Source organism: Culex pipiens, chromosome 2, assembly GCF_016801865.2.
Source record: "Culex pipiens pallens isolate TS chromosome 2, TS_CPP_V2, whole genome shotgun sequence".
NCBI classification, from domain to species: Eukaryota; Metazoa; Arthropoda; class Insecta; order Diptera; family Culicidae; genus Culex; species Culex pipiens.
The window spans coordinates 37,171,096-37,195,882 of NC_068938.1; the positions used below are offsets into that span (position 1 = coordinate 37,171,096).

The 24,787-nt window shown below is 36.6% G+C and overlaps 3 protein-coding genes across 3 annotated transcripts; 2 read left to right on the forward strand and 1 right to left on the reverse strand.

Annotated features, from left to right (window-relative positions):
• Positions 1-8,617: 8,617 nt before the first annotated feature.
• Positions 8,618-12,479, forward strand: LOC120412789 (tubulin monoglutamylase TTLL4). Its single transcript, XM_039573378.2, is given in 7 exon segments — positions 8,618-8,841; positions 8,934-10,118; positions 10,120-10,522; positions 10,577-11,499; positions 11,561-11,722; positions 11,783-12,061; positions 12,147-12,479. Coding segments are annotated over 7 exon segments (3,333 nt in total). The 5' UTR covers positions 8,618-8,712; the 3' UTR covers positions 12,399-12,479.
• A 3,698-nt stretch (positions 12,480-16,177) lies between these two features.
• LOC120412798 (uncharacterized) lies at positions 16,178-18,217 on the forward strand. Its single transcript, XM_039573389.2, has 2 exons — positions 16,178-16,186; positions 17,187-18,217. The coding sequence occupies exons 1-2, from the start codon at positions 16,178-16,180 to the stop codon at positions 17,505-17,507; spliced, it is 330 nt and encodes a 109-aa protein (XP_039429323.2). The 3' UTR covers positions 17,508-18,217.
• Positions 18,218-20,697: 2,480 nt separating this feature from the next.
• Positions 20,698-23,461, reverse strand: LOC120412820 (uncharacterized). The gene is made up of 3 exons (XM_039573427.2): positions 22,658-23,461; positions 22,467-22,588; positions 20,698-22,402 (listed from the first exon to the last, which is right to left on the reverse strand). The coding sequence occupies exons 1-3, from the start codon at positions 23,163-23,165 to the stop codon at positions 20,990-20,992; spliced, it is 2,043 nt and encodes a 680-aa protein (XP_039429361.1). The 5' UTR covers positions 23,166-23,461; the 3' UTR covers positions 20,698-20,989.
• Positions 23,462-24,787: the final 1,326 nt, after the last annotated feature.

The following is a 24,787-nucleotide window of genomic DNA, read 5'->3' on the forward strand; positions in this document are numbered from 1 at the left end:
ATTTTTTAATAAACCTAAACTGCCCATGTTCGCATAAATGTCCCATATGCAAAAACAGCAAGCTGAGAAAAACGCATTTGAAGTTTGTCCCATACATCCCATACATATGGGACATTTATGCGATCAGGGGCAGTAAACATGCTCAAAAAATTTCTAAACGCAGGGGAATGAGGGGAATGCGTTTTAAATTGATTTCAGCTGATTGCACCTTATTTTTATCAAAATTTGGATGTTTTTTGAAAAAATATATTTTTTTGCTCCCTGATTTTTCGGGCCGACTTTGAAAGGGGGGTGACAGAAACTTTTAAAAATATTTGTACCCGCCTAAGAGATAACTGTTGCAAATATGATTCATTCCTACATCTTAATTTTAAGAAAGAGAGATAAAAAAATAAAAATTGTTCATTTCTATTTTGACTTTTTTTTCCGATTGGGCTGAAATAACATGAAATCATAGACTTTAAAAAAATCATAAAAAATTTGGTCGTTGCAAATATTTTTTAGGTCAAAGTTTCTTACACACAACAATATAAAAAAAAAATCCAAATTCCAGTAAGGCAAGATTGCTGTTGTCTTGTCATTATTATGTTATTTAAAAAAATCTTATTTTGGGATAACTTTTTCACGAAAAATACACAGCAAACAAGTAGTAATCCAATAGTAAATGGCCTGGGTGTAAAATAAATTTTGCGTCATTTTATAAATTTCTGCGTAATATTACACTCTGAAATATGTAGCTCATCAGTATGGGAAACCTACTTGATCGAAATGTCAAGCTTATATATGCATTTATCCTTTCCATTCCTCGTTGGTCTGATGGCCGAGCGGGCTAAGGCGCCAGTCCTTACTGTTGGTGAATCCCGTCGGTAGCAACTTTTTTTTGTGTTTACAAAAATTGTACATGCAGTGTGTAATATTAAGTGTCTTTTTTGACGAAGGTGATGTACATGCTTTTGCATGCGATTTTACCATCGGATTTTTTTGCTGTGTACTTTTTGCTGAGCTTTGTACTAATTCCAATATTTAACGAAATATATCAAAATGATTTCAAATATACTAGAGATTTTAACAGTGTAGGAAAATTCAAACAGTTTTTATTTCATTGAAGTTCACAAAAAATATATTTTTGCTCCTTTATTGTCTAAAATATTTTTTTTTTAATTTTTGAGTTATTTATATTTGTCACGATCTTTATTTTCAGAAAATGAATTTTCTTGTATTTTTAAAATTTGCAAGGTATTTTTTTTCCTGAAAAGTTATTCTGGAAAAAAACATATTTTTTATGACACCCTTTTTCATTCTCTTAAAAAAAAAAATTTTATTTTGTTTGTCGAAAACGCAGTCAAAACTGTTAAAACATTCATTTAAAAGTTTCTTCTGTACATTTATAACTAACAATCCAATTTTCAAATATATGTCACATAGAAAATGTTGTTTTCTGGTGTAATTTTTAAATAAACATGCGATTCTGAATTTATTTAATTCGGATCATCGGATCATTGTTTTCAAAGAATAAAGTTCAAACAAAACAATAACAAATTGGAACAAAAATAAATATATTTAAAAAAAGACACAAGCAGCGATTGTCCACGCTCCATAGATATGTTTGTACACCTGGTTTATGGATGGTGCCGCGTTTATTAATGCATTACAATGCACTTAAACATCACAATTGAAGCAAGACCTACTACGTTAAGTTAACGACAAAGACGATTCGTTGAATTGGATTGAGTTGGAGCAAATCATTTTTAAACATTTTAACTAATGCAATCCAGCCTCGTAACAATTTCACTTCGGATAATCAAATCTTCGGAGTTAAGAATCACAAAAAAAATATATCGCTGTTTTATTTTTGATTCTAGAGCTCGGATATGGCCCCAAGTGATTAAGAATTTTTAAATTCAAAATTACGGCCAAACCGCTCTATGAAATATTGAAGAATTGCGGATAATCGAGTCTGGATTGTTAAGATTTTTAAATTCATTCAGCTTCTTTACAACACATTATTTCCTCAAAACTATTCCAACGACCCACAGTCGTCTGCCTGATTGACCATCAATGCGAACGTTTTCCTTCCTCCCACACGCAAAGCCGACATTAGTCTTTTAAGACTTAAAATTAGGCTTTATCGAACCTAACCGTGTTAAGTCTTTTTAAGCCTAATGATGGGTTAGTCTTTAAAAGACTAGTTTCGTTTTAGTACGAAAAAGGCTAAATTTTAGGCTTAATGTTATCGTCAAAAAGCCTAAATTTTAGTCTTTTTCGAGAATGCGAGGGGATCAGAGCGGACATAATCCAAGATGGCGGAACTTGATTAAGACTTATTTTTAGGCATAAAAAGACTTATTTATAGGTTTAAAAGACTAATTTTTAGGCTTTTGCAGGGAATTGGAGGGGATCAAAGCGGACGTAATCCAAGATGGCGGAACTTGATTAAGACTTATTTTTAGGCCTAAAAAGACTTATTTATAGGTTTAAAAGACTAAATTTTAGGCTTTTGCAGGGAATTGGAGGGGATCAAAGCGGACGTAATCCAAGATGGCGGAACTTGATTAAGACTTATTTTTAGGCTTAAAAAGACTTATTTATAGGTTTAAAAGACTAATTTTTAGGCTTTTGCAGGGAATTGGAGGGGATCAAAGCGGACGTAATCCAAGATGGCGGAACTTGATTAAAACTTATTGTTAGGCCTAAAAAGACTTATTTATAGGTTTAAAAGACTAATTTTTAGGCTTTTGCAGGGAATGGGAGGGGATCAAAGCGGACATAATCCAAGATGGCGGAACCTGATTAAGACTTAATTTTAGGCCTAAAAAGAATTATTTATAGGTTTAAAAGACTAATTTTTAGGCTTTTGTAGGGAATGGGAGTGGATCAAAGCGGACGTAATCCAAGATGGCGGAACTTGATTAAGACTTATTTTTAGGCCTAAAAAGACTTATTTATAGGTTTAAAAGACTAATTTTTAGGCTTTTGCAGGGAATGGGAGGGGATCAAAGAGGACATAATCCAAGATGGCGGAACCTGTTTAAGACTTATTTTTAGGCCTGAAAAGCCTAGGGGATCAAAATGGCGGGAACAAAGGGTAGAAAATAAAATATTGTTATATATTATTTAAATATTTATAAAAAAAATTTTATTCGGTAATTTCGCAATACAACAGATTCACGGATGCGTTCAGCTATGACCTGAAAATAAAAAAAAATCAATATTTTGAAGATGAGTTGTGACAGTTTGATAGTTATTTAAAAATTGGGTGGGTCTCGTGGCGCAGGGGTAGCGGCTTCGGCTGCCGATCCCGATGATGCTATGAGACGCGGGTTCGATTCCCGCCTTATCCACTGAGCTTCTATCGGATGGTGAAGTAAAACGTCGGTCCCGGTTTCTCCTGTCTCGTCAGAGGCGCTGGAGCAGAAATCCCACGTTAGAGGAAGGCCATGCCCCGGGGGGCGTAGTGCCAATAGTTTCGTTTTTTTTTTTCGTGATTTCATTTAAGTGAGAGAGACAGTAAATTAAGAGTTAGAGTTTAGCTCAGAACTAGATTGGCGTAGTTTGATTAGATCTGAAGAATAAAAGAATTAAAGAATTAAAGAATTAAAGAATTAAAGAATTAAAGAATTAAAGAATTAAAGAATTAAAGAATTAAAGAATTAAAGAATTAAAGAATTAAAGAATTAAAGAATTAAAGAATTAAAGAATTAAAGAATTAAAGAATTAAAGAATTAAAGAATTAAAGAATTAAAGAATTAAAGAATTAAAGAATTAAAGAATTAAAGAATTAAAGAATTAAAGAATTAAAGAATTAAAGAATTAAAGAATTAAAGAATTAAAGAATTAAAGAATTAAAGAATTAAAGAATTAAAGAATTAAAGAATTAAAGAATTAAAGAATTAAAGAATTAAAGAATTTAAGAATTAAAGAATTTAAGAATTTAAGAATTTAAGAATTTAAGAATTTAAGAATTTAAGAATTTAAGAATTTAAGAATTTAAGAATTGAAGAATTTAAGAATTTAAGAATTTAAGAATTGAAGAATTTAAGAATTTAAGAATTTAAGAATTTAAGAATTTAAAAAATTTAGAATTTAAAAAATTTAGAATTTAAGAATTTAAGAATTTAAGAATTTAAGAATTTAAGAATTTAAGAATTTAAGAATTTAAGAATTTAAGAATTTAAGAATTTAAGAATTTAAGAATTTAAGAATTTAAGAATTTAAGAAATTAAGAATTTAAGAATTTAAGAATTTAAGAATTTAAGAATTTAAGAATTTAAGAATTTAAGAATTTAAGAATTTAAGAATTTAAGAATTTAAGAATTTAAGAATTTAAGAATTTAAGAATTTAAGAATTTAAGAATTTAAGAATTTAAGAATTTAAGAATTTAAGAATTTAAGAATTTAAGAATTTAAGAATTTAGGAATTTAAGAATTTAAGAATTTAAGAATTTAAGAATTTAACGGTGCACATCAACCATAGCTTTTGCACCCAGATTTTTGTTACAGACAATTTAGTATCTTCAAAACTACGGGTACTATCGACATATTTTTTTGTTCATCCCCTAAAGTACTGTCCACAAAGCAATTTACAACAAAGTTTGATTAATTTTACAATCCCGTTATTGCAGGATTGGGTTCGTAAGTTTGACAATTTTGGAATAAGAAGACAACAACTTCCTTCGTTGCTGTGCACCCTTAAGAATTTAAGAATTTAAGAATTTAAGAATTTAAGAATTTAAGAATTTAAGAATTTAAGAATTTAAGAAATTAAGAATTTAAGAATTTAAGAATTTAACAATTTAAGAATTTTAGAGTTTTAGAATTTAGAATTTAAGAATTTTAGAATTTTAGAATTTTAGAATTTTAGAATTTTAGAATTTTAGAATTTTAGAATTTTAGAATTTTAGAATTTTAGAATTTTAGAATTTTAGAATTTTAGAATTTTAGAATTTTTGAATAATGAAATTTTGAATTTTTGAGTTTAGAATTTTAGAATTTTAGAATTTTAGGATTTTAGAATTTTAGAATTTTAGAATTTTAGAATTTTAGAATTTTAGAATTTTAGAATTTTAGAATTTTAGAATTTTAGAATTTTAGAATTTTAGAATTTTTTGAATTTTAGAATTTTAGAATTTTAGAATTTTAGAATTTTTTGAATTTTAGAATTTTAGAATTTTAGAATTTTAGAATTATAGAATTTTAGAATTTTAGAATTTTAGAATTTTAGAATTTTTAAATTTTTAAATTTTTGAATTTTAGAATTTTAGAATTTTTTGAATTTTAGAATTTTAGAATTTTAGAATTTTAGAATTATAGAATTTTAGAATTTTAGAATTTTAGAATTTTAGAATTTTAGAATTTTAGAATTTTAGAATTTTAGAATTTTAGAATTTTAGAATTTTAGAATTTTAGAATTTTAGAATTTTAGAATTTTAGAATTTTAGAATTTTAGAATTTTAGAATTTTAGAATTTTAGAATTTTAGAATTTTAGAATTTTAGAATTTTAGAATTTTAGAATTTTAGAATTTTAGAATTTTAGAATTTTAGAATTTTAGAATTTTAGAATTTTAGAATTTTAGAATTTTAGAATTTTAGAATTTTAGAATTTTAGAATTTTAGAATTTTAGAATTTTAGAATTTTAGAATTTTAGAATTTTAGAATTTTAGAATTTTAGAATTTTAGAATTTTAGAATTTTAGAATTTTAGAATTTTAGAATTTTAGAATTTTAGAATTTTAGAATTTTAGAATTTTAGAATTTAGAATTTTAGAATTTTAGAATTTTAGAATTTTAGAATTTTAGAATTTTAGAATTTTAGAATTTTAGAATTTTAGAATTTTAGAATTTTAGAATTTTAGAATTTTAGAATTTTAGAATTTTAGAATTTTAGAATTTTAGAATTTTAGAATTTTAGAATTTTAGAATTTTAGAATTTTAGAAATTTAGAATTTTAGAATTTTAGAATTTTAGAATTTTAGAATTTTAGAAATTTAGAAATTTAGAAATTTAGAATTTTAGAATTATAGAATTTTAGAATTTTAGAATTTTAGAATTTTAGAATTTTAGAATTTTAGAATTTTAGAATTTTAGAATTTTAGAATTTTAGAATTTTAAAATTTTAGAATTTCTGAATTTTTAAATTTTTGAATTTTTAAATTTTTAAATTTTTAAATTTTTGAATTTTTGAATTTTTGAACTTTTGAATTTTTGAATTTTTTTATTTTTGAATTTTAGAATTTTAGAATTTTGGAATTTTGGAATTTTGGATTTTTGGTATTTTGGTTTTTTGGAATTTTTGAACTTTTGAATTTTTTGAATTTTTGAACTTTAGAATTCTTGAATTTTTAAAATTTTGAATTTTTGAATTTTTAAATTTTTGAATTTTCAAATTTTTGAATTTTTGAATTTTTGAATTTTTTGTATTTTTGAATTTTTAAATTTTAGAATATTTGAATTTTGGATTTTTTTAATTTTAGAATTTTTGGATTTTAGAATTTTTGAATTTTAGAATTTTTTATTTTAGAATTTTTAATTTTAGAATTTTTAAATTTTTGAAATTTGGAAATTTGGAATTTTTAAATTTTTGAATTTATAATTTTTTGAATTTTAGAATTTTAGAATTTTAGAATTTTAGAATTTTAGAATTTTAGAATTTTAGAATTTTAGAATTTTAGAATTTTAGAATTTTAGAATTTTAGAATTTTAGAATTTTAGAATTTTAGAATTTTAGAATTTTAGAATTTTAGAATTTTAAAATTTTAGAATTTCTGAATTTTTAAATTTTTGAATTTTTAAATTTTTAAATTTTTGAATTTTTGAATTTTTGAACTTTTGAATTTTTGAATTTTTTTATTTTTGAATTTTAGAATTTTAGAATTTTGGAATTTTGGATTTTTGGTATTTTGGTTTTTTGGAATTTTTGAACTTTTGAATTTTTTGAATTTTTGAACTTTAGAATTCTTGAATTTTTAAAATTTTGAATTTTTGAATTTTTAAATTTTTGAATTTTCAAATTTTTGAATTTTTGAATTTTTGAATTTTTTGTATTTTTGAATTTTTAAATTTTAGAATATTTGAATTTTGGATTTTTTTAATTTTAGAATTTTTGGATTTTAGAATTTTTGAATTTTAGAATTTTTTATTTTAGAATTTTTAATTTTAGAATTTTTAAATTTTTGAAATTTGGAAATTTGGAATTTTTAAATTTTTGAATTTATAATTTTTTGAATTTTGGAAATTTTGAATTTTAAAAATTTTAAATTTTTGAACACACACACACACACACGGAGTAGCACTCACGCAAATTTTCAAAATTGCGCTCATACACACACACACACACACACACACACACACCACTCATACACACTCATTCACAAACACAACCACCACCACCACCATCATTTTCACCGCCACCGTCGGTTGTCCACTCCCGCTTCGTTGTCCTTTTACGCTTCCACTTTGAATTTCAATCCCCGGCGGATTGATTCCGAGATTTTCTGTCCTCTGTTGTCGCACTCAAAACTTCCTCCAGCACTCACAAACACAACGCCGTCCACAAAAAAGAATGTTCCTTCCCTCCTCCATCTGCAGAAAAACACGGCTCAATTCACGCCTTCCCGTCCTCCTCCACCATACCGAGAACCAGAATTTACCGTTCGGCCGCTTACTCACTCCGGCCGAACCTTCCGGCAGGAAAAACACAAAAACTTACCTGCAAACTGGCCAAAATCCTGCCCCGTCCGACGAACTGCAACCTCCACCGGCAACTTTCAACTTTTTCTGATTTGACATGTCAAATCGTGAACCAAAGTTTATAGTACAGAAAAGCCTTAAATTTAGTCTTTTTCTAAGTTTTGCACTAAGTTCTAAAAAAAGCCTAAAATTTAGGCCCAAAAAAAGACTAATTTTTAGGCCTTTTTCTGACAATACTGACCGAACTTCAAAAAAGGCTAAAAATAAGTCTTTAAAGACTAATGCCGGTTTTCCGTGCAAGTCTACCGGGCTTCGAGCCACTTGCCTCCTTCATTGAACACCGTTCCAACAATGCGTTGTTCCAATCGCGCCACAACAACAACGTTCTCTCGCCAGCCAGCCAACACACCATCACCCCGACGGTGCCCAGGTGTGTTGGTTCAAACACGCGCTTTTACCGAAGCCAAATAATAAAAACAAGATTCTGGGAATAAAACAAATCTCGCGCCGAGAGAGCGCCGGAGAGAACGGAAATAAAACGGTCCACGTCTGAGAGAGTGTGTGTGTGCTGGTCTGGTGGGATAAGAACGTGATTAATTTTGTTGGCGACCTGCGATTCGACTGTCAAATTTCAAGTCCGCAGAGTTGGGTTGCGCCTTCAGGTTAGTACCGGGTGCTTCGAACGTGCTGGGAAAAGGGTCTCCAGGTGTTTTGTGAGTTCGAAGAGTTTGATCGACACGATGCCAAGCGGCCTACAGTGGTGTGGTACAGTTTGGCCTTTTCGAAGCTAACAGTATAGAGACAGAGCGCGATACATACCTATACAGTCAGTGGGAAGGCAAAGGCGGTGCGTAAAAAATGGAGAGCACTTTGTCGTAACTGCGTTTCGCGAATTGCTCTTGGCGGTGCGCGGCCCACAGTCGTTCACGATCATCATCAGAGCGCCACATCAGTGTGGTTTGTCTGGTCACGAATAAGTCACACTCCGGGCTTAGTAGAATGAACAACGTGCTCCCCATCGGTGGATGCATCATCAGCTAAGCAGCTCCAAAGTGCCTTCTTTCACCTCTCTTCCCTGCGCTACGACGATGAGGGCAGTCGTTCTTAAAATAATCTCCGCGTTGTTATATTTGTGCTACGAGTGTTTCCACTATGTAATAATCCGCTGTCTAATTGCGTTCTGCGCAAATAAAAATGTGCTCTCACACTGAGACTAACAAGGGGGTGACATTCTTCTTCGTTCCAGATAACGACGAAATTCGCCACCGTGATGGACTTTAAGCAGCAAAACGGCAGCAGTCCCGGCCAGACACAACAGCTACGCAGCAACTCCCGGCTGTGGCACCAGTCTTCAACGGCGACGAACGGAGCATCGTCAGTAGCAACAATTGCGCCCCAGAAAGTCACCATGCGAAGGCGGTGTCGCAGCGAATCTTGGAGTGAAAGTCTTCCCATGGCGCCGATGATGTACCACGAGGTGAAGAGCGGCAAGTCGCGTCTCCAGCAGGGTCATGGTCACAGCAGAGCACGAGGTGGTGAGGTTCCAACGCTGCTGATTGAGTCGTTCAGCTTGCAGGGCAATGGCCGGAAGCAGTCGGACCTGTTGCCCAGCATCACCATCAACAGCGCAAAGGAGAACGTCATCCAGAACGGTGTCAACGCGAAGGACGTCTACCTGAGCGATCTGGATGGTTATAGGAAGGATCGCCGCAATGGGTACTACATGGCAGGAGAGCGACAACTCGAGTCGCGCTTTGCGCGGAACCTGGAAAGCTCTTTCAACCCTCGGATGGACCGTCGGAAAATGCGAGCAAGAAGTGAGTCGGAACCGCATGAGATCTACACCAGTCCGACCGTGTTTGGCAGTGGTAGAACCTACTCCGGTTGGAGTGCCCACCGGGACCAGGTTCGGGATGTATCCCTGAAGCGAACCCGCGACACAATTTCCCCAACCTTAGAAGCTGACGAAGCCCTGGAAGCGATGTGTTCCTCAATCAACTCGAAAGATTCACCCCCTTCTAAAATCCTGAACGCCAACGACACAGCCAGCCTTGACGAAGCTGTCAACCGGGCGGCGGCATCGCTTCAAAAACGTAAGGTAACTAAAACGGCCCAGAACGCCGTCAACGGAGCGCGAGCTACAAAAACGGTTCGCACCCGAACCGGCTCCACGGTCAACATCTACAAATCCAGCCTAAAATCCGCCCCGACGTCCGTCTCGGCCATCGTAGCCTCCGGCGGAGTCGTTGCCGCCAACATGGGTCGCAAATCGGTCTCGCCTCCACTGCTCCTTCTCAAACCGGGAACTACCTCACCAACTCCGTCCGGAATGTCGACCGGCACGAGCGGTGGCGAGTCCGTGCACACACAAGACCTCGACACGGAAACCATCGGCCACTCGGATCTGGCAGAAGACGACCTGGACGACGAACGAGTGCGACGGCGAAGAGGACGACCTGGACGACGACGATGTCCTGCCCGAGGACGACGAAGTGCTGAACGGGTCCATCACCGACTCCGAGGACAACTACCAAACCCATCTCGCAGCGTACCAGGCTCGTGCCAAGTCCAACTCGACCTCCCCGTCGCCATCGCCATCGATTCGCGGACCGGTGACCTCGATCGGTTGCGTGCACGGCGGTTGCCCCCCGGAGGGACCGCTCGCACCCAGTTTATTCGCCTACGTACCGCCCTACATCACGTTCTCGACGCACGAGGAAAAGGGACCGCCGATGCCACCGGCCATTCACAAAGTGCTCAAGTGGAAGATGACGCTGATCACGCCGATCGTGGTGCGTAAAGTCCTACTCAACAGCGGGTTCCGGTTGCTCAAGAGTAAGTTCTTTTAATTCTCGTCAAAATAAATTCACTAACAATCTACTTTTCCAGAAACCAACGACTGGGTCGGCATCTGGGGCAAGCACATGAAGAGCCCCTGCTTTAAGACGCTCCGGCCGTATCAAAAGTTCAACCACCTGCCGGGAAGCTTCCAAATCGGGCGCAAAGATCGAGTGTGGCGCAACCTGCAGACGCAGATGAACCGCCACGGCAAGAAGGAGTTCGGTTTCATGCCGCGCACGTACATCATACCTCAGGATTTGAAGCTGCTGCGTCAGATGTGGCCCCGGTACAGTCAGCGGGGCTGCAAGTGGATCATCAAGCCACCGGCGTCGGCGCGAGGAACGGGGATCAAGGTCGTCAACCGGTGGTCCCAAATCCCCAAACGGAAGCCACTGATCGTGCAGCGGTACGTCGAGCGCCCGCTGCTCATCAACGGAAGCAAGTTCGACCTGCGGCTGTACGTGCTCGTTACGTCGATCAATCCGCTGCGCGTTTACATGCACACCGACGGACTTGCCCGGTTTGCTTCCGTCAAGTACAGCGAAAAGTCGGACACGCTCAGCGATCGATACATGCATTTAACCAACTACAGTATTAACAAGCTGTCCGACAAGTACAGCGCCAACGAGGACGCGGACGCCTGCCAGGGCCACAAGTGGACCATCAAATCCCTGTGGACGTACTTTAACGAAAAGGGCGTCAACACCGACCGACTGTGGGGAGCGCTTCGGAACCTGGTCCTGCGAACGGTACTCGCCGGCGAAGGCCCCATCCACGCCATGTCCAAGCTGAACGTGGGCAACCGGTACAACTGCTACGAACTGTTCGGCATCGACGTCCTGCTCGACTCCGAGCTCGTGCCGTGGCTGCTGGAAGTTAACATATCACCGTCCCTCCATTCCGCGTCCACGCTGGACGCCCACGTAAAAGGTCCGCTCGTGAAGGCGCTGCTCAACACCGCCATGTATCAGGTGGGTTTGCTGGAACGTTTGTTCTAAGGTTCTCCTTGCTAATTATTATTTTTGTTCACAGGTTCCTCCCAGGATACCGCAGGCGGAGCAGAAAGAAATCCTCGCCAGCCAGGGCTTGGCTGGTCCGCTGTGCTTCGACAAACGCATCTACGTGACCGCCCTGTCGAAGGTCGAGCGAGTGAAACACAACCAGTTCATCCAGAAGGACGTGGGCAGGGAAGATGTCAGTTCAAAATAATGTGTACTTTGAAAAATTTATTCTAAAAGATGACTTTCTTTCCAGTATCTCAGCCCCATCCTCGACGAGCTAACCCCGGACGACGTGCGCTGTTTGCTGCTCGCCGAAGACGAACTTGCCAGAAGTGCCCCGCTGGAACGGATCCTTCCAGCGCCCAACAGCCACCGCTACATCGGCTTTACCGAACACCCTCGGTACTACAACCGATTGCTGGACGCGTGGGAACACCGATACTGCCATAACCGCGCCGACGGAATCACCCTGCTGCAGTCGCTGTGCGCCCAGAAAGTCCACCTCCAGGTACCGCCGAGCACGCTGAAAAAGGTAAGATCAAAACCTCCCCTCTCCCCCACCTCTTTTTCTTCTTCTTGCGCTCCCAAGTCCACCTCACACTGTACAATTTCCATAGCGTCAAGAACTCGCCAAACAACAACAGCCACAAATGCCACAAGCACAGCTCAAACCACCACACCAAACAACACATCAACAGCAACAACTCAAGAAAGCTCAAAATCCAAAATTCACATCTCAAGCGTGCACTGACCGCGCACACAAATGCACAAAGCATCAACATCCCGAAGCCGATCCACCACAAATTACCTCCAACCGTCCCTACCTGCCCCGAAAACCGAAGAACTCCAACCTCCCAATGCTCCTCTGAGTCTCCAAACTTCTCTTTCTCTCTCTTTTTACTAAATTTTCTATTAACGTTTTATTAAAAAAAATACCAATATTTACAGCAGTTTCTCTTTACAATATGTAAATACGTGCCGTTAATACTTTATCACTAGCATTCTTCACACCGTTCTTTTACTCTCTTCAACCTCAAATAATCTTTTCAAACTTTTTTACCTAAACTTTCACGCGTTTGTTAAACAAAAAAAAACCCTCCGCGATTGCGTCCGCAATCGCCCGCGCGCGCGCTGTACAAAACCTAATCCGCCAAAAAACCATATCGAAAATACCAAAATCATCCACGAACCAAAAAAACAAAAATCTAAACCTTGCGCGGAAATCAGGAATTTTGGGACGCCTTTCGGATAGCGTACTGGCGTTGCCGAACGATACAGGGTCGTAAGTGCCAACCATTCATGCAATTCCTTTTTTTAGGTCGATTTTTGATTTATTAAAAAAAAAACAAGTATTTTTTGCGAATAGAAATTTATAAATTCTTTTTTTTTATTGGAGCAAACAATGCCTTCAGCAGAATTTATAATTTTATATTTTATTTTCCTACTATTGCTAATGAATTTCTTTGATTGACCTTTTTCGTTCGGCAAAATAATATATTTTATGAAGCGTGCCAGCAGCCAGAGTTTTGCAACGTTCATTAGAGTTAGAGCTAGAAGTTTCTTAGTTGATAGTGATGATATTGAGTCGGTGAAGTTGAAATTCAATTAAATTTAGGGTAGAGATTTCCAACAGTGTTGGTTTTATGTTAATTACAAATAAAGTAGGAAGAGGTTTTTAAATAATGTAATTTTTCAATTTTCAAATTTATGTAACTCCAGTGAACATTCCTACATACTTTTCTTGGTATTCTCAAAAAACAAAACGGCCTACTTTTCGAAGCAAAAAATAACAGTTTTCAGCACTTGTATCGAAAAGAAGTACCAATTTATTATTTCGGCGGAGAAACATAAGTTTTGCTGTTTTAGGGAATCACAAAACAAAATGTATTCAACTCGTTACAAAACTCGATTTTTTCAGCACTCTCCAACATCGTAAACCGTTAACCTCTTTGGACAAATGTGGTGCTGAAAAAATCATATTTTTGCATGAGTCGTAAATTTATCCAACCGAGTTTGATAAATACGACGAGTTCTGAAAAAATCAAGTTTTGCAACGAGTTGAATACCATTTTTTCGTTTTCCGGGAAAAACCATTGAAAGGCTAGTACGGTGCTCGGAAGAAACTTAAAACTCCATACAAAAAAACTACTAAACAAACGGTCAAGGATAGGGTCAAGACAAAAAATTCTTAGAAAATAAAATGAATGAAATTAAATTATTTATTACAGTCCAGACTCGATTATCCGAAGTTTCGATTATCCGAAGGTTTGTATGGGACTTTTTTTTATTTTCTTGTTTTTAACATAAAATTCGAGTTCTGCGACCCCATTTTAGTCAAATTTGAGTTGTTGATTGACTATTAAAAAGTAAAATGCATTTTTTCAATATTGAGTCACCGCCATTGTGGCGCCATCTTGGATTTAATTTTTTTGAATAATTTTAGCGTAATCTAGGGGTTATACTTAAGCTTAACAATAAAAAAAAAGACAAAGACATTATTTTCGTTATTCGATTATCCGAAGTAATTTTTGTCCGGGTTCTTCGGATAATCGAGTCGAGGACTGTATTCGATATACTAAAATTGAAAATCCAGAATTGACTAATAAGGTCAACACGTAGAATCTTGAAATGCTTAACATTTAATGGACGGATTTTGTTTATTGCAAAAAAAATAAGTAAAACAGAGGGTAAAACCCATAACAAAAACCATTTATCTTTTAAAAAAACGAAAATTTGAAACTCAAAAAATACAAATATCAAATAAATAGAAAGCAAAATAGACATCAGAAATTCTGAACATAAAAAAATAACCTATTTCTATCAAATTTCACTTCGTATTATTTAATCACGAACTTTTTATTTTTCTCAAAATTTGTATCTCTAACCTAAAAAATGCAATGAAGTTATTTAATTTTCTGTAATACAAGATAGCGTAAAAAATGGCGCCATTTAAGAAATAAAAAAATAAAAAAAAATAACGTCATATTTTTTAACTTTTGAATTTATAAAATTCGTGATTGAAAGAATTTTAGAATCGAAAAATGTAAGAATTTATTTCAGTTCAATTCAAGTATCGAGAAAATCTACTGAAGGAAAAAAAAACGTTACTTAATTCACCTTTAGGTGGTTGGTGCCTTCCTCGCATTCAATACACTACACAGCATCAAAAAAGTGTATAAATAACACTTATTTTTATTAATCTTATAGATCCGGCCTAAAAAAAGTGTATTAAAAACACTAACGTACTTATAACTTTTGATAGGGTTGTCAGATCTTCAATCTCGTGGGCTTGTTGGAAAGGCTTTTGATTACCTATCCAACGATGGGTCGCATGATAGATCCGAACACCTTTTTCATCAAGATATTTGAGATCCGGCCAAAAAAAGTGTATAAATAACACTTAAGTGCTCATAACTTTTGATGGGGTTGTCAGATTTTCAATCTTTTGAACGCGTTGGAAAGGTCTTTCAAATACCTTTTTAACAATATATATCATGACGGGTTTTCTTACAAAAACCACCCTTTTTACAATCTTCCGAAGTTTAGCTAAAATCGTTTTTTAAGCATAACTTTTGAAGTACTTTTCTAAACTTCATAATATTAACTAGGGTCTTGAAGGACCCCAAGCCGGATCTAATGAGACCAAAACGGTCCAAATCGGTCCAACGAGTCCGGAGATAATCGTGTGCATATTTTTCGGTGCACGGACTCACATCCAGACACACGCACAGACACACGCACAGACATTTGTTCAGAATTTGATTCTGAGTCGATAGGTATACGTGAAGGCGGGTCTACGAGGTCGAATTAAGAAGTTCATTTTTCGAGTGATTTTATAGCCTTTCCTCATTGAGGTGAGGAAGGCAAAAATACAAAAAAACCTGCGAAATAGAAAAACCTCCAAAGCAGATTTTCAAACATAAGAATTTTTTTAATTTCAGAAGTTTTAATTTATAATATTTTAATTCATATAAATTTAATTTTTTTTTTGTTGAGATGGGATTTAGAAATTTTAGAATTGCTGAAAATAGATCATTTTATAAGTAATGCACAACTTTTCTTGACCGCGTTCCTTCCGAGCTCCGTATTAACCTTTAGTCAGTGAAACGTTTGTTTCCTCGCTTAAATGTTAATTGCCGCCAAGATAAGAGTGTCAAATTGTTAAAGAGTATCAAAAAGTATTACTTTATTTTTTTTCTTAAAAATATTTTTTCTAATGCAAAAAAAAGAACAAAAGAACGGAAATCTTAATTTTTAAATGACTTTGTATAACTTTAAAACGACTTACTCTAGAAATTTTTGTTTTAAAATTTAAAAAAAACTATCTTTTTAGTCTATACAAAATGCAAAAAACTTGAAATCTTTGGTTTTGCCCTTTCCATATGTTAATTGAGATTTAAAGTTTCAGATTTATTTTCTACTTGAAAGTTGAGTTTTTGTTCACTATTTGAAAAATTTGAAATTTTCAGGGTTTTTAAGTATCAACATAACTTTTATAAGATTAAAATTAAACACAATTCTCGATTAAATTTTCAAAAGGACCTATCTGCATAGGAAACCCATGAGGGATAGGTTGTTTTGAAAATTTAATCTAGAATTGATGAATATTTATTTTTAAATAAGGATTATCGAATTTTGGTCGTAGAAGATGGTGAAAGTAGCACTGGTCTAATCGAAAACGAACATCCCATCACAAATATTGTATCGGCCAGGCTTACTACGTAAAGTTTGCCGCAGAAATGATAAATTGAAATGTCAGCTATTAGATCGTATTCTCATGTTACCAACACTGCTTAAACAATATAGTTTTTTAGATTTCGATTTTTTCCTTTGTGTGTACATTAATCATTTTTAATTCTACGAACGTTCGAGAACACATATAACTTTTTGAATCGGTAAATATATCAGAAAACTGAACAAAAACACATTGTTTGCGATTTTCATATTTTTTATCAGAGAATTGAATTCATAATATATGTTTGTAATATGAAACAATGCCTTTAATTACTACTCGTTTATCTTTATTATTATTCGTCAAAAGGCCATCGAAGATATAATCGAAACCCTGAACAAACAAGGAGACTTCACCTTATTTAGAACTATTTAGTCCGATTAATTAGTACACACACAGTTCTAGATAGCTCCCATCCCATGGTACCAAACCAAACAAGCGTTTATCCCTAGCTGTAAAAAGAAGGTAATTCCTAGAGTCGAAGTGTTTTGTTGCGCGTTCCGTTTTGTGAACTACTAGAGCGTTTGTCTTTCAGCGTAGCGAATTCAAACCGAATCCACCCCCTTGTGAACTGATCCTTATCCTCTCATCCACGTGATCATCCGTCCATAGCCCGACACCCCATCAACCACCCACCCAGCATCACATTTTAGCAAATTCGTGACCCGCCCATCCTTAGAGAGAGTACGTGTATTACATCCCGATTCATTCTCATTCGAGCCAAATTAGTGCGTCTCAATATCCGTGCCATCACCCTTCTCATTCTCTTGATGTTGTAATTGACTGTAATAATTGTATATTTATGAAAGCCGCCGAGCAAATGACCCCCACCCCCCAAAAAATCACCCCTTCAGAAACGTGTTACGAACCCAAACCTAACACCGGCTCTCTCTCGGGACCTTTCGCAGGACTCCAGCAGTAACAGGCCGCCGGTGCCGACGCAGCAGCACCAGCGCCTGACAACAGTACAACCAACAGCGAAAACAGCGGCTCCCAGGACAGCGGCGTCCACTCGGAACCGCCGTCGGGCCCTTGTTCGGCGTTCCACTCGCAGGACTCGATCGACCAGCTCCCGAACGAGCAGGAACCCCAGCTGATGGACTCCAGCGAGGCGGTGAAGGCCGACCAAGCCGACGAGGACAACATCCGGTTGGGCGACAAAATTAAGCTCATTCTGGACGATGCGTTGCTGCTGAAGCAGCAGCAGTGCGGTGACACCGAGAATGCCATTATTGTACAGCAGTAGAGGAAGCGTGCGTGAGTAGACAATTTCAATTCTTTTAATTTCATCCCGTCGAGGAAGCGCTGGGCTGCACAGTCTCTTGTTTGAACAATTTCGCGCTAGACACGGGTTCGCGAGTCGTGGCAAAAAGACTGAAATACGATGTGTTCTCCAACAATGAAGTTATGAGCAAGAGTGCGAGCGCGTGCGAATGTGGACAAAAAAAAACTACCCAAAACAAAAAAAATACGCAAAAGTCTTACTTATAAACAGTAGATTCGGTAGAAATGTTAGCAGCCGGAAAGTTATCTCGTACCAGTTGAAGTGTTTCGCAGCTATAGAATTTCTATAAACAAAGTTAAACAAACACACAAAAAATACTCCAACCTTTAAGCAGCGGAGAAATGAAGAATATTGGTTAGCCTGTGATTTCTCCCCCTCCTCTAAATTTTAAAATTGAGTCCGGCAAGCTCGCGAAATCACGTCGTTTAAAGAGTAGCAGCAGAAATTAGGAGATTTTTTCAAATAAAAATCTAACCAACAACGACGTTGAGAGCGAAATGTGAAAGCAAATTTCGCACTCCAAATTGTACAATATCGGCGAATACACACACGATTGAACACAACAGAAATTCTAACGCGATAGGTTAAGAAAAAAAACACAAATAGGAATGAAATTAGGTCAAGTAAATTGAAAATAAAGCAAAACAAAATCGTTTAGTAAAGTACATCGTAAAGAAGCGGTGTGTGGTGCTTCTTGTATCCGAAAGTCCCAAATTATGATATTATACTAATACTCACCAAAATCAATTATAAACCCCCTATACATTTACTTCCCCGTCAAACAGAAGGTGTGATCAGACAAATCTCGTCTCGAAAAATGCCACCGGGACCTTCTGGGATCGAACCCAGGCTCTATAATTTAACATTCCAACGCCCAAAGCTCCAAAAAAGTTCGAACGGTAAATTCAACTCGATATTTCTCGGGCATAACTCAACCAATCAAGATGATTCTTCTTTCTAGTGATTTGTTAGGATGTCTAGATGATTCTAGAACTTTGCAGAACTTAATTTGATCAAATCTGTAATTTTTGCGATCAAAAACATCGTTCCAACTTTTTTTTTCGCGTGTTATCATTTTAAAAAAGGTGGAACGATGTTTTCGGTCGCAGAAATTACAGATTTCGACGCCAACATTTCAAAAAGCATCATGTACAAACCATGCGTTTTGAGAAAAACGCATTTGAATGTTGAGCATCCATTTTCAATTCCCATTTTAAAATAAAAGCAAAATAAGATGTTCTAATGATAACAAACGATGAAAAACGTTGCTTTTATTGATACTTGATCATCCAAATTCAATAAAATATTATTTCTTTAATTTTATTTGAGAAAAACAAACATAACTTCTTTTGAAATCACCAACGTCTTGATCACCCTGCTGTCATTGAGGGGGACGCTTTGTTATGATTCGTTTTTCTTCGCCGAATGTACATGGCGCTTTGTTCATGTTGCTTTTTTTTCGTCACGAGGTTCATGTAGTCTTTTGTTTGACAGGTTGACAGGGCTGTATAAACAGGGACTGCTGATGGCAGAGATTTTGTTTATGTTACTTTATTTAAAATCATGATTAAACAGACTTTACTGAAGTAACTTTTGCTCATTTTTGGTGGAGAGGTAGCTTATTAGGAGTACTTTTAGAATATGCAATAACCCAGAAAGTGTCAAAATGTACATGATGCCTTTTGAAATGTAACTGTCGATTTGTTCAAATCAAGTTCTGCAATATTTTAGGATCATCTAGACATTCTTACAAATCACTGGAAACAAGAATCGTCCCGATTGGTTGAGTAATCCTCGAGAACCAGCGAGTTGAAGTTACCGTTCCACCTTTTTTGAGAGGTTTGGACGTCCGTGTAAGTTTGACATGCGTTGGGCGTTCCAGTGTTAAAATATATAGTTGCCGGAATTAAAAAAATAAACTTCCGAAAATTTAAAAAAATGCATTTTAATAATTCAGAAACTTTAAATTCAATAGAATTTATTTGAAGATTTTTTTTAAGAATTTCAGAATCAAAGAATCAGAAAAAAAAGAATTCTCGAAAGAATTTTCAAAAGGTCTTATTTGCATAGGAAACCCATGACTCATGGGTTGTTTTGAAAATTTACTCTGGCTTGAAGAAATGCATTCAAGAATTGAGGAATTTAAAAATTTAAGAATTTAAGAATTTGAGAATTTAAGAATTTAAGAATTTAAGAATTTAAGAATTTTAAGAATTTTAAGAATTTAAGAATTTACGAACATAAGAATTTAAGAATTTAAGAATTTTAAGAATTTAAGAATTTAAGAATGTTTGAATTTTTGAATTTAATAATTTAAGAATTTAAGAATTTAAGAATTTAAGAATTTAAGAATTTAAGAATTTAAGAATTTAACAATTTCAGAATTTAAGAATTTAAGTATTTAAAAATTTAAGAATTTAACAATTTCAGAATTTAAGAATTTAAGAATTTAAGGATTTAAGAATTTAAGAATTTAAGAATTTAAGAATTTAAGAATTTAAGAATTTAAGAATTTAAGAATTTAAGAATTTAAGAATTTAAGAATTTAAGAATTTAAGAATTTAAGAATTTAAGAATTTAAGAATTTAATAATTTAAGAATTAGGGATTTAAGAATTTAAGAATTTAAGAATTTAAGAATTTAAGAATTTAAGAATTTAAGAATTTAAGAATTTAAGAATTTAAGAATTTAAGAATTTAAGAATGTAAGAATTTAGGAATTTAAGAATTTAAGAATTTAAAAATTTAAGAATTTAAAAATTTAAGAATTTCAGAATTTCAGAATTTCGGAATTTAAGAATTTCAGAATTTAAGAATTTAAAAATTTAAGAATTTCCGAATTTCCGAATTTCAGAATTTTAGAATTTAAGAATTTGGAAATTTGGGAATTTAAGATTTTTTTTTTGAATTGCTGAATTTTAGATTTTTTACATTTAGTATTACAGAATTTTTAAAAGCTAGAAATTACGATTTTTTGATATTCCCGACCCCCTTCCCACTCCCAGTCAAAATCTTAAAAATATGAATACACAATTTCATAAACATTCGCCGTTTGAGGAAATTGATCTTTTCAGCCATTTGGCTTGTTGTTCCATTATTCAAAACAAAATATTTAATGAAACGAATACAATTGTATTTAAAACTTGTTTTATTATCAAAAAATGTAGACATTCTACTTCTAACTTATAAACTCTTGAAGAAGGCATTTTGTATCTTTCTGAAAATGTTTTACGAATAAATTGGTGTGTTTTTTCCACGTTTTGTACATCAACACATTAAAATGGTCAAATCCGATTAAATTTAAGCTACAAATACAATCAGGTTGAAAACAAATCACTCTTAACGCTACTCGAAATTAAACAAAATATCGTCAGGTAGTCGCAAAAAACGATGGCAGCCTCGGGCAATAGCTCTGCGTCGAGCTAAACAAGAGCGTCATTCGACCTAGTGAACGTTCTCCTTATTCTCGCGCTTGATGCGTTTCGGGTGGGAATTCGCAGGGGTTGAAGTGGCCACTGCTGCCGGTGCTGCCGTGGCCGAGTTGACAGCTGAAGCAGCCGATGACGTGTCTTTCACGAACTGCGTCATGGTTCGCTGTGAGGACGCAGCCGGGGTTCGGCCGACCTTCATCCGGCTCATCTTGTTCTCGTCGGCACACTTGGTGGTGATGGCCGTTCGGACCATCGGTTCCGTGACGTTGCAGGAACGGGTGATTATGGAGATGATGTCGGTGATGATGGTTTGATCGAGCTTGTCCTTGACGGGTTTGGCGCGATCTCCCATGAAGGCCGGCGAGGGTCGTCCGGTGAGGGTGTGCGAGGCCAGTTTTTCACGGGTGAAGAGGGTCATGAGGAGTTTGCGAGTCGCGGCTTTGTAGTTGTTCCAGTTGATTGCACGGAGCACTTGCTTCTTGACCATGGTGTTGTTGGGGCCAATCGGAGTTAGCTCGCTATCGTCGCCACCGTCATCGTCGGCCCAATCTTTGAGGACGTCCTTCACGGCAGATCTTTTGTTGGCTTCGCAGGCTGCCGGCGAGTTGGAGTGCTGCGAGTGAACGCTAGCGTTGCTGAGGCTGAGAGCAGACGCGGAGAATCGTTTGGAGAAGTTGAGGCTTTGGTTCTTTGGTGTGGACGTATTCGAGGCGTTGTCATCTTTGACCGAGAACCGACTCTGGCTGAAGGACATGTTGCTGTCATCGTGCTGCAGCGCGATGTGGTCTATCACCAGATTGTCGGCGGTTGTTTCGAGGATCGCGGACGATTTCTGCGCGTACGACTCAGCCACACTGGACGCTTGGTCACGGCTTTCCTCGCCACCGGTTCCCAACACAACGTAGCTTGCTGCGGGCGGAATGCCAGGACTTTTAACCTCGGTTATCTCGTATTTGAACTCGTTGCGCTGCGTTGACGACTCGACCTTCACCGTTAGCTGCTGCAGCGTTTCGGCAAACGAGCTGAGCTTTTCCATCATGTCGAACATCATCTTCCGGTTGTACTCATTCTCCATGCGAACGCTCTTCTGCTCCGCCAGGATCGACTCCTGCAGCGACAGGATTCTGGCCAGCTCCGGAGGACTCACCACCGTCGTCGTCCGCTGAGGCTCGTTGGGGAAGAATTTGGCATCGGTTTGCGTTTGCTGGTCGAACGTCATCGGCGGCGGTGCTCGGAGAACTGCCGGACCGACAGGCACGTGCATGGACATGATCGACGGGGAGGGCGATATCACGCGCTCCGGCGGTTTGCAGTTGTTGACCCAGTTGGCCACGTGTGACTGCACCGGCATCGGCTCGTACTCGGGGCTCACCGGTTCCAGGTCGTCGTGGGATTGGTTGTCGGTTCGGCGACGCTTGGATTGATGCTGGAAGAGGGTGCAATTTAACGAGTTAGAGATTAGGCAACTGAGTAGCTTGTAGCACTCTCACCTCGACATTCCCATTGCTGATCTGATGGTTCTGGTCCTGGGATGCCACGGATAACCGGTGCAGGTTCTCCGCTGCCATCTTCCGCAGCTGGGACAGCTCGGTGTCGATGAACTGCTTGTCGTCTGTAATCACACCAAAGCCGAGTTAGAAGATCCAATTGGAACGGCCCAATGTTCAAAAGTCGAACTTACCAGAAATTATTACCACTGTAGCCTGCTGAATTTTGTTGCCTCGTTTCACGAAGATCGTCTTCCCGGTGTGGATGGTTTCCTTCCCCCTTCCTAGACCGTGCAGGACCAGTTCTGAAGAATCGATCACGGAGTATGTGTTGGGTTCCCCCGCCGGCATTTCCCACTCGATGAGCAGCCACATTTTGGACTGATGTATTTGTTGCTGTTGCTGCTGCTGGACATGATGGACTGCAGGTGTTTCAATCTTCATCAGCACCGGGTGTTGCGTCCCAGTGGGGAGTGTGTGGTTCAGGATCGTGGGCTTTTCCGCTTGAATCGTCTTCGCCGAGGCACCCATATGCTGCTGCTGGGGCGTCTGACGACCGTACTGCTGAATTGGAGCGGATGTCGTGTACTGGTGGCCAGCTTCCGAAGGAACTGCCATCACTCCCTGGATCGGATTGTTGTTCATCGGGACGAAGTGTTGCCCATAGTGCATGGCAATATCGCTGCTCTGTATCGTTGCCATGTTGTGTGCTCCGCCAACCAGCAGCTGTTCCTGCTGACGGGTTCTCGTCGGCAACAGGAATTCCTTTCCAACAACAAAATCCAATAGACGACTATCGGAACTCACTGCACTTGGGTTGGGGGACGGATCCTATTGAATCCGAAACACTAATCACAACAATGCTAATGCTAGCTAAACCGGTCAACTTAACCCGAAAACACTCTACACTGGACAACGAGGCCACAAAAAATGCGAATCCTGGTCAGGCGTTTAACCCGCAGCGGGCAGGCAGGCAGGACGACAGACGAACGATACCACCTGGAATGGAGTGGAAGAAGAACCGAGAGAGTACAAAAACCGCCAAATGCCAAAGTCTGGTGCGGCGTTCGTTGTCGTATAAATACATGGATGCGGCGCGCACAAGGCACACCAATACGCATGTGGCATTTAATTGGTATAAATGTGTCCAAGGGACTCTTCTTCCTTTTTGATTCATAAAAACGGTTTGTGTACACTCTTGCAAACGTATCCGGATGGGCACCTGGAAGTGTGTATGTGAGCATCGGCAAATACAATAAAGATGTGGGGAATTTTTTCAGACGATTGAAACATAAAAATTTCAAACTGATCGTTAAACATGAAGTCTTAATTTACAGTAAAAAAGTGGTACCTACTTAATTTTGAATTGACGGCGAAAAAAGATGAACTATCTAGAAAACATATATATTTTTAATGAGGCTGCAACTTGCATGACCAAAAAATCTAAATATATCTAAATGAAAATAACTGTTTCAATCAAAAATGATTTATACATTTAAAATTATTTTCAACTGAATGCACATCTAATTTCATTGGAATTTGGAAAACTTTTTGTTTACCCCTGATTTGTCGAGCCAAGGGGGTGTGGGAAGGAAATAAACTTTGAAAATATTATAGCAACGGCCTGATTGAAGCAAAAAGAATCACCAAATGCTTTTGAAAAAATGTGCAAAATATTTTTTTAGGAATTCATGAACAATATTTCTTCAGTAGGTTTAAAAGTGAGGTATGAAACGAAAAAAAATATTTTTTTTATAAACAGCTCATCTTCAATGTGCTGTTACAAATTTTATTTTAAGTGTTTGTCACTCTTTCAAAATCGGCCCTAAAAATCAGGGGAAAAAATATTTTTTCAAATAACTTCAAAATTTCAAAGGAAATTTAAGTGCAACCAGCTAAAATTGATTTTAAATTTTTCTCTTGCGTTTAGAATCACTTTTTTGACATGTTTGGGTTAATTAAAAAAATCTTTATTTTTTTTAAATGTTCGATGTTTAGTATTGCAAAAAGTTTTCTTTTGCTGAAATTATTACATTTTTTGAAAACATATGATTGCAAAACAACTGAACTAGTGCAAAATGCATTTCAAAATACTTTTTTCATTGAAATTTTGAGACTATGGCTTTTTTCAATTTTTATATTTTTATTCGACCAGAGCCAAGGGACAAAAACTTTGAAAAATATTTGCATCGGCCTTAAAACCCAATCATTGTTATATGATGGTAAGCCGCTGTAAAACTCTTTTTAGGAATCGATATCAGTACATTTTAAGACAGATCCCTTATGTTTTTAAATGTTCACAAAAATTTAATCCTGTAACACCC

What these genes read in the sequence shown, in the direction of transcription:
- LOC120412820 (XM_039573427.2), bottom strand. Translation starts at nt 23,165, where the DNA reads ATGGCAACGATACAGAGCAGCGATATTGCCATGCACTATGGGCAACAC. An exon ending in TACAGTGGTAATAATTTCTG is followed by an intron (nt 22,589 to 22,657) that starts GTAAGTTCGACT and finishes GTGTGATTACAG; the next exon opens with ACGACAAGCAGTTCATCGAC. An exon ending in TCAGCAATGGGAATGTCGAG is followed by an intron (nt 22,403 to 22,466) that starts GTGAGAGTGCTA and finishes ACCCTCTTCCAG; the next exon opens with CATCAATCCAAGCGTCGCCG.